This window comes from Anolis sagrei, chromosome 5 (genome assembly GCF_037176765.1).
Source record: "Anolis sagrei isolate rAnoSag1 chromosome 5, rAnoSag1.mat, whole genome shotgun sequence".
In the NCBI taxonomy this organism is placed as follows: domain Eukaryota; kingdom Metazoa; phylum Chordata; class Lepidosauria; order Squamata; family Dactyloidae; genus Anolis; species Anolis sagrei.
The window spans coordinates 93,539,208-93,554,426 of NC_090025.1; the positions used below are offsets into that span (position 1 = coordinate 93,539,208).

The 15,219-nt window shown below is 40.7% G+C and overlaps 1 protein-coding gene across 3 annotated transcripts in view; it reads right to left on the minus strand.

The window, feature by feature from the left end:
- Positions 1 to 7,719: 7,719 nt before the first annotated feature.
- FAM107B (family with sequence similarity 107 member B) overlaps positions 7,720 to 15,219 on the minus strand; it is a 66,348-nt gene continuing 58,848 nt past the window's right edge. For all 3 annotated transcript variants that reach the window (XM_060778214.2, XM_060778213.2, XM_060778211.2), the window contains exons 3-4: positions 9,213 to 9,363; positions 7,720 to 8,735 (exon numbers count right to left, since the gene is read on the minus strand). In XM_060778214.2, coding sequence (XP_060634197.2) covers positions 8,619 to 8,735; positions 9,213 to 9,363 — 268 coding nt within the window. In that variant the 3' untranslated portion in view covers positions 7,720 to 8,618. The remainder of the gene's footprint in view (positions 8,736 to 9,212; positions 9,364 to 15,219) is intronic.

A 15,219-nucleotide genomic window follows, 5' to 3' on the forward strand; every position in this document is an offset into this window, starting at 1 on the left:
GGTGGCTCAAACCACCACCACCTTGACTAGCTCTGAAGCGCCATAATTCAACTATATTGTTTGTGTATCTTATCCCATGTTTCCTTTTGACACTCTCAGAGGGCCATAATTCAATGCCTCAAGATGTGACAACAGCTTGGATCAGTTTGAGACACATGCAAAAATAGCAAAACCAAATTGCTGACACATTGAGAAACAATTTCAAAATGAAAAGAAGGACTTGTTCTTCTTCACTCTCCACCCATTTCAAAATGAATGATTCAACCCATCAGCATTGAGAAATGCAGCCATCAAATGAGATCCTGGCATGTGAACAGGCCAAGAAGGGGCATGTTTCAAAGCAATACATCCAAGCACATAGTTCTGTCTTCTGACACCCACCATCCCTGCTTACCAGGTTTATTTATTTCTATAATGCACACAAGGTGTCTGGATTCAGTTCAAAACAAAGCAATATCATCCTATACTATCTTAGTTTCCTAAGGTAATCTACGAAAATGATAATCGAGCATGGCTGGAGGACAACACTCCCATCTGCAGCATGCAGAGCTGCCCAATATACATTCTTTCAAATAGATAATTGGTCAGGAAGAGCCCTGTGGCCACCAAAGCACCTGTGGCATTGCCATTTAAGATCACCTTTGAAATCTGGAACACTGAAAATAGTGTACATAAATTAAGCACGATACCAGTTCAGCAGCTCAAAAACCTATTTAAAATAAGGTATAAGCTTTATTTAGAACTAGCTTGGCTACCCGGCATTGCCTTGGCTCCCCATGCAGGGACATGAGAGAAGCCTCCCATAAGGATGGTAAAACATAGAATCATAGAGTTGGAAGAGACCTCATGGGCCATCCAGTCCAACCCCCTGCCAAGAAGCATCAAAACATCAGGGCGTCCCCTAGACAATGTCCTTGCAGATGGCCAATTCTCTCACAAAAGAAGTGACTTGCAGTTCCTCAAGTCGCTCCTGACATGGAAAAAAAATAATTGAACAAAATACATAAAATTGTGTGTGAACTATAACACATCATACAAGGTTAACCCTGAAAAACTATCAGTACTTAAAGTTTATTATGTTGGGCAAGTTTGCACTAGATGCATCATTGGTGGGGTTCTGCATGGGAGGTTTGGCCCAATTCTATCCTTAGTGGGGTTCAGAATGCTCTGTGATTGTAGGTGAACTATAAATCCCAGCAACTACAACTCTCAAATGTCAAAATTCTATTTTCCCCAAACTCCACCAGTAAACTACAGGGTAAACTACAGCTCCCACTAAGGTGAGTCAGTCCTCTCAAATCCCTCCAGTAGGTTGAGTTAGTCATGGCGGTTCTGTGTGCCAAGTATGGTGCAAGTCCATCATTGGTGGAGGTCACCATTTCTCTAGTAGTGGATGAACTACAAGTCCCAGAAAGTAAGGTCAGTTTCCCCCAAACCCCTCCAGTAATCAAATTTTGGCATATCAGGTATGTGTGCCAAATTTGGTCCAGATCCATTGGTGTCTGTGTTCACAGGGCTCTCTGGCTGCAGGGTAAACTACAACTCCCACTATGGTGAGTCAGTCCTCTCAAATCCCTCCAGTAGGTTGAGTTAGTCATGGTGGTTCTCTGTGCCAAGTATGGTGCAGGTCCATCATCAGTGGAGGTCACCATTTCTCTAGTTGTGGATGAACTACAAGTCCCAGAAAGTAAGGTCAGTTTCCCCCAAACCCCTCCAGTAAACAAATTTTGGCATATCAGGTATGTGTGCCAAATTTGGTCCAGATCCATTGGTGTCTGTGTTCACAGGGCTCTCTGGCTGCAGGATAAACTACAACTCCCACTATGGTGAGTCAGTCCTCTCAAATCCCTCCAGTAGGTTGAGTTAGTCATGGTGGTTCTCTGTGCCAGGTATGGTGCAAGTCCATCATTGGTGGAAGTCACAATTTCTCTAGTAGTGGATGAACTACTACTCCCAGAAAGTAAAGTCAGTTTCCCCCAAGCCACTCCAGTAATCAAATTTGGTATATCAGGTATGTTTGCCAAATTTGGTCCAGATCCATTGGTGTTTGAGTTCACAGTGCTCTCTGGAGGTAGGTGAACTACAACTCCCCCAAATCAAAGTGAATTTTCCCCAAAGACCTCGAATATTTTTTGCTGGTCATGGGAACTCTGTGTGCCACGGTTGATCCAATTCCATCTTTGGTGGAAGTAAGAGTACTCACTGATTGCAGGTAAACTATACATCTCAGTACCTACAACTCTTATAAATCATGGTGAATTCTCCCTAAACCTCTCTAGTATGTTCAGTTGCTGATCAATTCTGATTCAATTCGATTATGATTCAACGATGAGACGTGGCGAATGATTTAGTGTAACTGTATTATTGATAGTGCTGTTGTTTATTGTTGATGTGTAATTGCTTTGTTGAAATTGTACCTGGTTTTTATATGTTGTACACCGCCGTGAGTCGCCCTAGGGCTGAGAAGGGCGGTCTACAAATGTAGTAAATAAATAAATAAATAAATAAATTCCTCTGTTTACTGTGTGCCATAGAAAACAAAAGGAAAAGATTGTGGGAGAGGCACTGGGAGGCGTCGTGCAAATTCCATACCAATGGAGAGAGTCAGAAGCACTGGGATGTCTGTGGTGGAGGAAAAACAGAAAATCTAGGATGAAATTGTCCTCATATGGAAGCCTTGGATGATGGGCAGTATGATGTTTGTGCATGACATTGGCAGGGTTATTGGACATGTTCATGGCACTCACTATAATCTGCAATGTCATTGGGCCATTGGTGTCTCCTGGGTACTGTGAGCCATAGCTGTTTGTGGTGGTAGGAGCTTGTCTGCATAAGTGGCCACTCTGACCACACACACATATATTTTCACTTTTATTATGTGTACAGATTATGTTTACTGAACTCATATAAGATCAAAGCAATGTGATGCATGCTCGTTTTGCATGCATCCCCATGAGGAGACGTTAAGTGCATGTGTGTTTTACTTAAAATTTCCAGCACATTGAGTTTAGACTAGATTGTGTCCAATATTTTCAAAAACAGGAACAACTGACCCAATATATCGTCTGAAGATTCTGCAAACTCAGGGCTTAGGCTCCAATCCTGAGAGATGAGCCATGATTCAGATTATTGAAGATTGAAATGGTCCATTTAAACATGTGGGGCAAATTTAAAGAAGAGTTTAAAATGGTAGTTTCCAGGGATACATTCACCAGTATTCTTCTATTAAAAGCCCGAGTAGCTCAATATAATTTCTTCTTATGTTATTTAAGCTTCTACTGTGATAATTAAAAAAAAAATCTTGTTCAAAGCACATAAACGCAAGGCAAAAGTCAAGAAAATTAAACTACCTTTAGCCAACTAATTCTGTTAATCAATGATACGTTGCATGTGTACAACCATGGATGTAATTTGGAAGTAATCACCCGGCGTGACCTTGAAAAGCCAAGAAGAGAGACAGAATTCAAATTTAATGACCAAAGAGAACATTAAATGCAGCAGAGTTCAAGGTCATACAATCATACCATTGCATATTCCAAGCATTTCCCAGATTTTTTTATTATTAAGTATTAACTTTGGTTCTAAGAATTCCACCCTTGTTTTTGTAACACTTTGTTAAAAACAAATAAGCAAGAGCAAATACAAAAAATATTAAATTATGAAAACAAATCCCATTAAGGCTCCCTTTTTAATATTTATATATGTACACTTGGAAACAAGTGAAGCTATAGCAGAAGACTTAACATGACATAATTTAAAATAGACAACCAGGATGCTTGCCATAGATGCAGGCGAAACGTCAGGAGAAATGTCTAGAACATGGCCATATAGCCCGAAAAAACCTACAACAATCTAGTGATTCCAGCCATGAAAGCCTTCAACAACTAGTTTTCAATTAAGACCACTCAATTGAAAATATTAAGCAGATGGAACATATTGAGGAAAAAATGGTAAGGCTTTGCCATGAGAGTTATCAGTCCCCACTGCTGTGAATAAAGAGTTCTGGATTATCTGCCAAATCCTGATTTTTAAACATCGTTTTTTGACCAATCAGCACAAAATAATTCTGAATTTCTACACGACGAGAAGCCCAGAGGATTTCTTAAATGGGCTAAAAGTATGTTTACGTTCTACTAGTAGTATAGTAATATTACTTCCCACCCCATCCCAAATCTATTACCTACTGACATATCTACAAAGCAGGGCCTCTCCAACTCTTCTGTCCTTTCCTCAAGAGCTAGTTGATCATATCTACATTATTTATGGAGCAGAATAATTAAACCATGCATCCAAGTTAATGTCTGATACCCAACTTCATAAAATCCAAGGGTTCTTCATTATTATGTCCATAGGACTTTGGTTCAGAACCTACTTATATTTTGGGTTGTTGTAGGTTTTCCGGGCTATATGGCCATGTTCTAGAGGCATTTTCTCCTGACGTTTCACCTGCTTCGTGAGGTACATCACTACCTCTGAGGATGCTTGCCATAGATGAAAAGTCACGAGAAAATGCCTCTAGAACAGTGGTTCTCAACCTGGGGTCCCCAGATGTTTTTAGCCTTCAATTCCCAGAAATCCTAACAGCTGGTAAACTGGCTGGGATTTCTGGGAGTTGTAGGCCAAAAACATCTGGGGACCCCAGGTTGAGAACCACTGCTCTAGAACACGGCCATATAGCCTGGAAAACCTACAACAACCCAGTGATTCCAGCCATGAAAGCCTTCAACAATACTTATATTTTGACACCAACTTGTCGTGAATACATTACAATGCTCATTGAAGACTGGCTGTGGAATTTGAATCTAATAGGTCCATTTTCTAAAAGAGTATGAGTAAATTAAGTAGGAGAGGAAGGGAAACACTTAGCAGCATCAGGGCATGCTTTTCTGAATGTTCCCATCTGCCATCTCTGCAACTTGGTATGGCAGTGGCAAACCTAACTGTATTACAACTACAGAATTATGGGCTATTTTAAGCTCTTCCAAAGTCTTTCTGTAGGAAAATAAAGGGAAATGACACTTTTAAAAAGTTGCAATATTCTGCTACAAGAAGAGCTCAGCATATCTTTATATTTGAAGTGGAGATCTTATATTCTGCCTTTATTGAGGTCAAGTAACTCAACAGTATCAGTGGTCTTCCTATTTTCTTCTTCTAATACTGCATGGGGAACTATTAATTCAAGTGGTGAATGGTAAAATACATTGTGGCAGGATTTAAATTAGAAATAAATTAAATCTCAACAAAACGTATTTATCATTGACTGGGATTTATGATGCTTTTTTTTACTCTCAAAAGAGCTGCATGGTTTCTGACAAAGAGAAAAGCATCATGCCAAGGGAAGGCTCTTCATATTAATGCTTCTTCCCACAACCAATATTGATTTTCCTCCTCAGTTTTATGTGCCTCCAGCTATGATAAAACACATCACTTATACAATTTGGTGTTGGCAGCAAACACTGTTAAGCATTTTGCTTGGATGACATTGGTACTCAGCTTTCTGAAGCCAAATCACAGGCCTGATACCTATCTCATGTTGATATAAGCAGTTACTGAATGGGATACTTTATTTATTTATTATTAAAACTTATATGCCGCCACTCCCCTAGGGCTCGGAGCAGCTTACAAGAAACAACCTATATTCAAATCAATAATTTTCTCCATAATTTTCTCTATTTATAACCTATATTCAAATCAATAATTTTCTCCACATATGAAGCTTGGAAAAAATCCTTTTGAGGCTAAAACTTCCAAACTGCCACCACTTCCACCAGTGGCCATGTTGGCTGGAAATGTTGGAAGCTGCAGTGTAGTAATTAACCTACAAATTTGGGTCTTCATAGAAAGCTGGCTTGCAGCATTACAGCCACCAATGTCACTCATTCATTGGCATACCAATAAAACCCACAAAGGTGCAAGGGTTAGTTTGCACACATGCTTATGAACTAAAATCCATGTTGAAACACATTTAGAACAGGAACTTGTACATCCAGTAGTTATCTTTACTTCTATTTCCAGTTATATGCAGCTAAGACACCCTGAAGATGCATGCGATTGCTCTCATACTCTATTGAAAACTACAAAAGCCATCTAAAAACCATGTCCAGATGTTGTCACTAACCCATAATTTACTTTGGGAATTCCTCCGAAGAATCATGTGACTAAAACATAATTAAAACATTTGTGAAACCTAGCAGGAAGAGTAGACGGGCTGAAATCTTGGTCAAATTATATCTTAGGACCGTGTCTAACAGAAACCTGACACTAGAACAGTAGTTCTCAGTGGGTCCCTGGATGTTTTGGCCTTCAACTCCCAGAAATCCTAACAGCTGGTAAACTGGCTGGGATTTCTGGGAGTTGAAAGCCAAAACATCTGAGGACCCACTGGTTGAGAATCACTGCACTAGAGTGAGCAATTTATGTCCCTCTAGATCAGTGGTTCGCAACCTGTGGGTCCTCAAGTGTTTTGGCCTACAATTCCCAGAAATCCCATTCAGTTTACCAGCTATTAGGATTTCTGGGAGTTGAAGGCCAAAACATCTGGGGGCCCACAGGTTGAGAACCACTGCTCTAGGTGTTGCTGGACAACTACATCTCTCATCAATGTGTTTGTTGCCTAGATTTAATAACTCAACAACATTTGAAGGGCTACATGTTGCTCTACACTGCTTGTGCTACAAGAGAGCATTTTATTTTGCTTGCAATACATGTTCAAAATTATTCCCACCAAATGAGAAGGGAAACCAGAATAAAGTTTCTTGAAGAAAATGATTAGGAGAATCCTAAATGTGACTGCAATCCTACACCTGCTTACCTAGAATTGAGTGTCTTCCTTTCAGGTAAACATATAAGGATCAATCCTGGAATGCAACATAATTTTAATATCCTTCTTGTATTGGCAGGCATTCTTTTATCAATTCCACTACAACACTAGTGGCCTTTCTGATGTTAATGACCCTCCACTAACATTGTTTCTCACCTCTGGCTAAGTTTGCTAGGACGAATGGGAGTTGCAGTCCAACAACACATGGAGGACCATAAACTTCTCACCACAGGACTAAACAGAGCAAGAAAATACCTGGAGAGCAAAGAGTATGTTCCACCTATCTTCACGATCGCTTTAAGATCTTCCGGGGAGGCCCTCCTTTCGCTCCCACCACCGTCACAAGCACGGTTGGTGGGGACGAGAGAGAGGGCCTTCTCAGTGGTGGCCCCTCGCCTCTGGAATGCCCTTCCAGGAGAAATAAGACAGGCCCCATCCCTCCCCTCCTTTCGTAAGAGCCCGAAGACCTGGTGGTTTAAACAAACCTTTGAAAATGATTAGTTTTAGCTCAGCCCCAGATACTGTTGAAATTGGCCATATTTTCTTCTACCAATTACCCAAATCACTCTCTTCTGTTAGGCCCTGGAAATGTACAGCTCTACCTAATTTCCCGGGCCCTCTAAAATCGCAGTAGCCCAGCCCGGCCTTTTAAACTGCCTTGATCAGGCATGCTTATTTTAAATTTATGTGCTATTGTGGTTTTAATGCTTATATTGTCTTGTTAATTTTATGTTTATGCCGTTTTTCTTGTATATATTGATTATGTTAGTTGGAAACTGCTCTGAGTCCCCTTGGCGAGATAGAGCGGTATATAAATAAAGTTTTGTTGTTGTTGTTGTTGTTCCAAAGATAGGCATGTTCAAGTTTTAGCACAAAACGGGGTGGTTTTTTTAAAAAATATTTCCTTCTTTGAACAGCTGTCTCAGAAATGTTATGAGAAGTGGTATGTTGTGTGACATCTAGTCCAACTCAGGCAGCCCAAAGACACAAAATTAGATGAGTAATTAATTGGGTACTGGGGGGAAAGCAAGGAAAAGAATCAGAGAAAAAGTCAACCACAATGTAGACATTGCTAGTGCCATTGCACAAGAGAAATCATGTGCTAAATCAGGATGCCTAGTAAGGTCAGTGTGGGGTGGATGGGAAAAGAGATGAATGTTCTAGTGCACAGAACTTCACTACAAATGCAGAGGTGAATTGATAACATATTTTACTTGCTTAATGATTGAAACCATTAAGCTTTTCCCTGGTTTTTAATAATTATCCATGATGATGTCAGTACTGCCCACAAGTAGCACTGGAAAAAAAAATCAAACTTCAAGTCTAAAGGAAACTACACTACTGAGTAGGAATGGGGAGAGCTCTGCTCATTCTTGAAGCAGACATTTCACACACAGGATGCACAGAAAAGTGGTTTCAGAAAACTTTGTTTTTCTGCATAGCAGAACTTCACAAAGTAGGAGCAACAAAAATGTCTATACACACTAGCCTGAGATGCCCACTAAATTGGGATCAGGAATAAGCAAGCAATGTAACAACTCAAAATTGTTTCCTGGGTCAAGTACTTTGGATATGTCTTTCAACTGACAACAGGTTGCTTGTTCATCCACTGATCTCCATAGTATTCTTGGCGAGTTTCATCGACAGCGCAGCCATTCAGACACAGAGGATCCAGAAATTGACCTTGTAAAGAACCGATTTTTTTTGCCCAAATTCAGGCAAATGGGTGAAGCTTTCTGCAGAAGTCCCTCCCTGGCAAAAACTGAGGGAATGGCTTTAAGTCAACAAGGCTCCTCCTTTATGAGGTTTGAGCATCTTCCGCATCTTGGGCTGTCCTCCTCAAGTTGCCTTTCACTTTGACAAATTCAGGTGCATTCTCTTGCTCTTCCTGGATCTTCTGCTTCTCCAGTTCAAGCTGAAAACATAAAATAAAAATAAGAGGCAAATAATGTTTGTAAGTCAAAGACAACAAGAATCATGTTTCTCAGGTTCTAAATTATAACCAGAGAAAAGAACTAGGTATAGTCTTTGAGATGGTGTATAGAGTTTAGCTTTGATAATGGCATAAACAGGAAGAGCTGTGAAATTATCTGACCCCCTCATTCTCTTCCCATTTTTTCAGGGTCACCTTGAAAAGGGGAACACATTTCCTGACCATCTTGCTAGTTAGTTATTGACAAAACCATCTTCAATGGATTTGACCCTATAATTTTAAAATCTGCTATTACCAATTGTTTTCAAACACATGTGGAACTAGCAATCAGATGCTGTGAACTTTTCATTACCTCCCTTTTTAAGATTTCAAAATAGCTTCCAGTTGTTCTGTGGGGTCTAATGCAGTGAATTCACTCTGGAAGCTTGTCTCCTAATATAACCTTCATTTCCCCTTTACCTGTTCCAGTTTTTGTTGTCGTTTTAGTAGCTCTATTTCCAAGTCTGATTTCTTCTTCTGAGCCTCTTCTTCTTTCTGCTTGAAAACTATGTCTCTTTTTCGTCTTTCCATCACCTTCTGCAGCTCTGGCTTGTTCTGAGGAGCAAGACCCCTTGGAAAAAGGCAAAAGATTCAGTGTTGAGAGACAAAGCATCAAGATGTCATAATTGCACTATACTGCTAGACCACTGGGCTACTCTAGAATTAGTAACTTTAACTGATTGAATTCATATGAGCTAAGGAACCATCTGAGAAAGAAAACATTTGGGGGGGGGGGGGTTTCAGGTATATATTAAATATATATGTGTATGTGTGTGTAGCACATTTACTAAATGTATAGATGATTTACTACCTTAGGAATAACCTTTGAGGATGCCTGCCATAGATGCAGGCAAAATGTCAGGAGAGAACATTATTGGAACATACATCCTGAAAAATGCACAGCAACCCAGTTATTCTGGCCATGAAAGCTTTCGACATACCTTAGAGGGCAGTGGTTCTCAACCTGTGGGTCCCCAGGTGTTTTGGCCTACAACTCCCAGAAATCTCAGCCACTTTACCAACTGTTTACCGGGAGCCCCCAGTAGCGCAATGGGTTAAACCCTTGTGTCGGCAGTAATGTTGACCAAAAGGTCAGTGGTTCGAATCTAAGGAGTGGAGTGAGCTCCTGTCTGCCAGCTCCAGCTTCTTATGTGGAGACATGAGAGAAGCCTCCCACAGGATGGTAAAATACCCTGGGCAACATCCTTGCAGACAACCAATTCTCTCACACCAGAAGCGACTTGCAGTTTCTCAAGTCGCTCCTAACATACAGGGAAAAAAAGCTGCTAGAGTTGAAGGCTAAAATATCTGGGAGCCCACAAGTTGAGAATCACTGCCTTAGGAATATTTCTCTTAATATATTGTTGAAGGCTTTCATGGTTGGAATCACTGGGTTGTTGTAGGTTTTTCGGGCTGTACGGCCATGTTCTAGAGGCATTCTCTCCTGATGTTTTGCCTGCATCTATGGCAGACATCCTCAGATGTAGTGAGGACCTCATAACCTCTGAGCACGCCTGCCATAGATGCAGGCAAAACGTCATGAGAGAATGCCTCTAGAACATGGCTGTACTGCCTTAAAAACCTACAACAACTCAGTTTCTCTTAATATCTCACAATAAAGGAAGAAATAGTAACAACTGATTTTTTTTGGCATAGTCATATATTTTTATAAGTATTAAATACAAAAATAACTTGAAACAAAGTTTGATGTGAGCACAGCATTCTTAAACCCAAAGATTCTTAGATTAACTGCCGAGGACCACTATCATTCCACCCCGCCCCCCTTAGATGTTGAAATATCATATCAGTTTCATAATCCAGTGGGCACAGCATTGCTTTGTTTTCCCTGGTTCACCCATGTGAAATCTACTAGGATACATTATTATTCACCTGCATGGGTATTTATCATATTTCAGATGCTCCGTTGATAACAGAAAACCACAGATACATGTGCTGTCCATGTTTTCTATAATGACAATTTCACAGCTAAAGAAGACACATCCAGATTTTTGGTCTTTGGCAACACAGATATGATTGTGTTGGGGGACCTGCACTAATTTCAAAGTGAGGATTATTTTTTTTGTGGGAGGAGTATGGATAGGCATAGCTACACTGTGACAGCTATGATATATGTATAAGTACAGTGTCTCAGGGTGCATCTACACTAGTGGTTCTCAACCTGTGGGTCCCCAGATGTTTTGGCCTTCAACTCCCAGAAATCCAAACATCTGGGGACCCACAGGTTGAGAACCACTGATCTATACCAAGCATGGCTGGAGGGCTGAAGTTTGCCCATGCCTGACACTGACAATGGAATGCAGTTTGACTTAATGCTATGAAATCATAGGAGTTTTAGATTTACAAGGTTTTTCATTTTCTCTGCAAATATTGCTGGTGCCTTACTAAACTACCACTTCCACAGTTCCATAGCACTGAGCCATGATGGTTAAAGTAGTGACAAATTACATTATATCGAGAATGTGGATGCACTCTTAGTCATCAATTTGTGTTATGTAGTAATGGTTCTCTTGGTGCTCAAAACATGCCACTAGATGGTACTAAAGTGCAACTTCCAACTATGAAATCCTCACAGAAAGATGATAACAGACCCCACCAGACACCACTCTGCCCATCATTATCTATGGAAATGAAATCTAAATCAAATGATTCTACACAGTAACATAATCAACACTATTCCCAGAGAGTGGGTTTTATTCTCTTCAAATGCTCCCAAGCCTTTGCTTCATTTTAAGGCTTTTATTTCACAAAGAAGATTTAGGATTATTCTGCTTCTTCATTAATATATATATATATATATATATATATATATATATATAAAGAAAATAATATTCTGCCAGACTGCTAAAACAAAATCTAAGCCTCCAAATACAGAAGTTTTGGTGTAAGTGGTAAGGCCCAGACATTTATATTTTATTTCATTACTATTTCAAATGTTTTAATACAATTAAGTAATCTGAAATTACATTAAAACAATATTATGTTGTTTCAAGTCAACTGATTTCAAGGTACAGGCCATGGTGGGCAAAAATTAATATGTAATGACATCTCAGACAATTTTCCAAAACAGGAAGTTTTGTTCGAAAAAGAAGTTTGAATTTGTTTCTAGCTTTAAAAACAAACAGTAAGATTACTCAACCAACCAAAAAATATGTTGTCTTAGTTTTTAGGTCTGTTCCTGGGGTTATTTGGGACACTGGTTCAGAAAATTGCAGTGGATGGACTGAATCAGATCTGGTTTTTTAGATATTGTTATCATGATTTTCTATGGGTGAGTAGATGGTGACTGGTATATGGCATATGTTCTGTATCTCACAAACTAGATGATGGAAAGTGCTGCCATTTTTTGGAATCAGCAGGTCAAAATATACCCAGAAACAGGGCTAACATGTGAAGTATCAAAATATGAGTTGGCCAGTGTTATGTGCTTCGAGGCACTCTCTTCTCAGAGTGAACATTTTGCTGATTTTTTAAAATTTGGCTTCAGTTAGTGGATCTCAGATCTGTCTAAACAAATAAATCCTGAAATCTGAGCTCTGCCCACTTTACAGCCTTGGACAAACTGTGGCACATGAACCCATTTGAGTTATCTCCAATCTTATTTAACATGCAGATGAACCAACAGAAACCTCCAACCAGTGTGTAATGCCATGCTACTCAATGAGGTAGTCTGTAGACCAGGGGTCCTCAAACTTTTTAAACCGGGGGCCAGTTCACTGTCCCTCAGACCGTTGGAGGGCTGGACTAAAGTTTTTTTTTTTAAAAAAAAATAATTAAAAAATTCCTATGCACATTGCACATATCTCATTTTGCTGTGTGGAAGGGCCCTTAGAGGGGGTTCTTTCTAGCCCTCTTTAGGTAGTAATTCCAGGAGCAGAGAATGGGAAATCTTCCTATTTCTGGTCTGAACAAAATCTGGCTACCAGTATTTAAAAAAACCTCTAAAATTATAACTGTAAATAAAGAACAACACTCAAACACAGGGGAACTCCAGACAAGAAACAATCAGGGCCAGCTAATCACCTCTCAACAAAGGATTCTCCCTAAAATCTGACAGGCTATGAAATGGTAATCAAGGTGGCCAATTGAAACATTCATACCTACCTCCAACAGACAAGAGTTCTTTCTCCCACCCTGGATCTTTCACAATTTTCCTAGTTAAAGGTTTTCCTCTGACATGAAGTCCAGTCGTGTATGACTCTGGGGTGTGGTGCTCATCTGCATTTCTAAGTCGAAGAGCCGGCGTTGTCCATAGACACCTCCAAGGTCATGTGGCCGGCATGACTGCATGGAGTGCCAGGGCAGCCTCCCTTGGCTGCTCATGCTGCCCATTGGGCCTGACAGATAGCGTGAACCTGCCAAGGGAGGAGCAGCCCCACGCGGCCTACTCACTCGTAAAGCACCTCGCGAGGTGCTTTACGCGCGAGTAGGCCACGCGGAGCAACTGCCCTTGGCTGGCTCACGCTGCCCATCGGGCCTGACGGATAGCGTGAGCCAGCCAAGGGAGGGGCACTGTGTGGGTGGGGGGGCGCTCCTCCTTCGTGGGCCAGATAAGTGCCCTTGACAGGCCAGAAGTGGCCCACAGGCCGTAGTTTGGGGACCCCTGCTGTAGACTAATGTCACAGATATAGCATTGATCTATGGGACATCAGAATAAATAATGTCAGTCCCCTGAGTACTAGTGTAATGGAGCCAGAACTCAAACCCCGACTTTTGATGGTAAGGATCTATGGCATTATATACAATCCTCCCTTGAGTCTTCTGTTTTCTCTGAGGTTAATTGCTGCCCTAATCAAGACTAATTTTACCAGCGATTATGTGTTGTTAGGAGCTGCTGAATTCCCTGCTGTATTTGTGGGTAGCTTGGTCCTGAGCTGGCAAAGCCCCTTAGCTTTACACAAGACCTGGCCCCTGTTGAAGATGAAACTTTTGCTAGAAATTGTTTTAAATCAATACAGCTGCCTGCACTTTTGGACTTTTCTCCACATATGAAGCTCGTAAAAAATACTTTGGGGACTAAAATTTCCATTATACACACTGCCATGCTGAGGGCCTACCTTCTGCTCCTGAGTGGGCACTGCTGCCACTAATAGTCCTCAAAAGAGTGAGAGTGGGGGAGATATAAACAGTGGAAATGTGGAGGGCTGACGGCACTGATAGATGTAATCAAACAGTGCTTGCTTCTACCATACATACATGACTACACAGGGAGCAGTATATATAGTGAAGTTTCCTTCTTGCCTGTATTTATAAGGAGTACCATCTCAAAAGGCCTCAAACACTGGCTTGCCCTCTGTCTTTGCCCTACCAAGAAGTAGCTCAAAGGAACAGAGAACAGTTCCTTATGGGAGAGGAGTCCTAACCCAGTAATTTGATGGCTGGTTGGGGTTTTATTGTGGCAGAAGCAATTAACTTACAGATTACAAATTCCCCCTGCTTAAAAGCTCAGCAATGCTGAGACAATTAAATTTAATTCACTCTTGGCTTTCCCCTATAACTGGAATGCAGGGAAAGAGAACAGGTAAGCCAACAAATTAATCCAGTTCCTACTCACTGGGGCAGTTGTGGGCGAGATTCCAAACAGTCAACTTCCTAAATGAAAAGGTGTTATCAAGCAGCACTGGGTGTAGCTGGAGTGTGAGGACTCATTGTGCCTGCAAGCTATTCAGTGATGGAAGTGAAACTCAGGGACCGCTCCCCACAGCTCCTCGCTCTAACTTCCCCTCACTGGAATTTTCTCGCACAGAACGGCACCAGCTCAAGTTTTCTTTATTTTCAGAAAAAGAATGTAAATGCCAAGCGAATGGCAGGCTTCAAAGGACTGAATCTATCGCGCTTTCATTTCCCCTCTCCTAAGTTGTTTTGTTTTGCATGTTTGCGCTCAGTGAGCAGTCTTGTTTCCTTCAAAAAAGACATATTATTTTTTATTATTATTATTTATTAACCATATTTATATACTGCCTTTCTCAGCTCACGGCAGTTTACAAATGGCACAATTTGATGCCTACAATAACATAAAAACAATTAAAACATTTAGCATAAATAACATTTGATATAATAAAATAAAACCGATAAAAGTGTAAATACTCAGTGTCTCATTACTAAAATCATTACTCAATCACATTGTCCAGTCATTCTGAAGATCAGAGTTTGTCTGCTACACTGCATTTAGGAAAGCTTGCTCAAGAAGTCAGGTATCCCTTATCTGGAATTCCAAGATACATGCAGTCCCCAAGTTACGAACAAGAAAGTTTCGGTAGGTTTGTTCTTAAGCTGAATTTGTATGTAAGTCAGAACAGGTTCATTTGAAAAGTGTAACTCCACCCCCCACCCCCTCAACAGAGATAGCATAGGGAAGGGTTAACAGTCCTGTGGTTCAGTTTTGCTGTCTATGCCCCTGTTCAGAGGA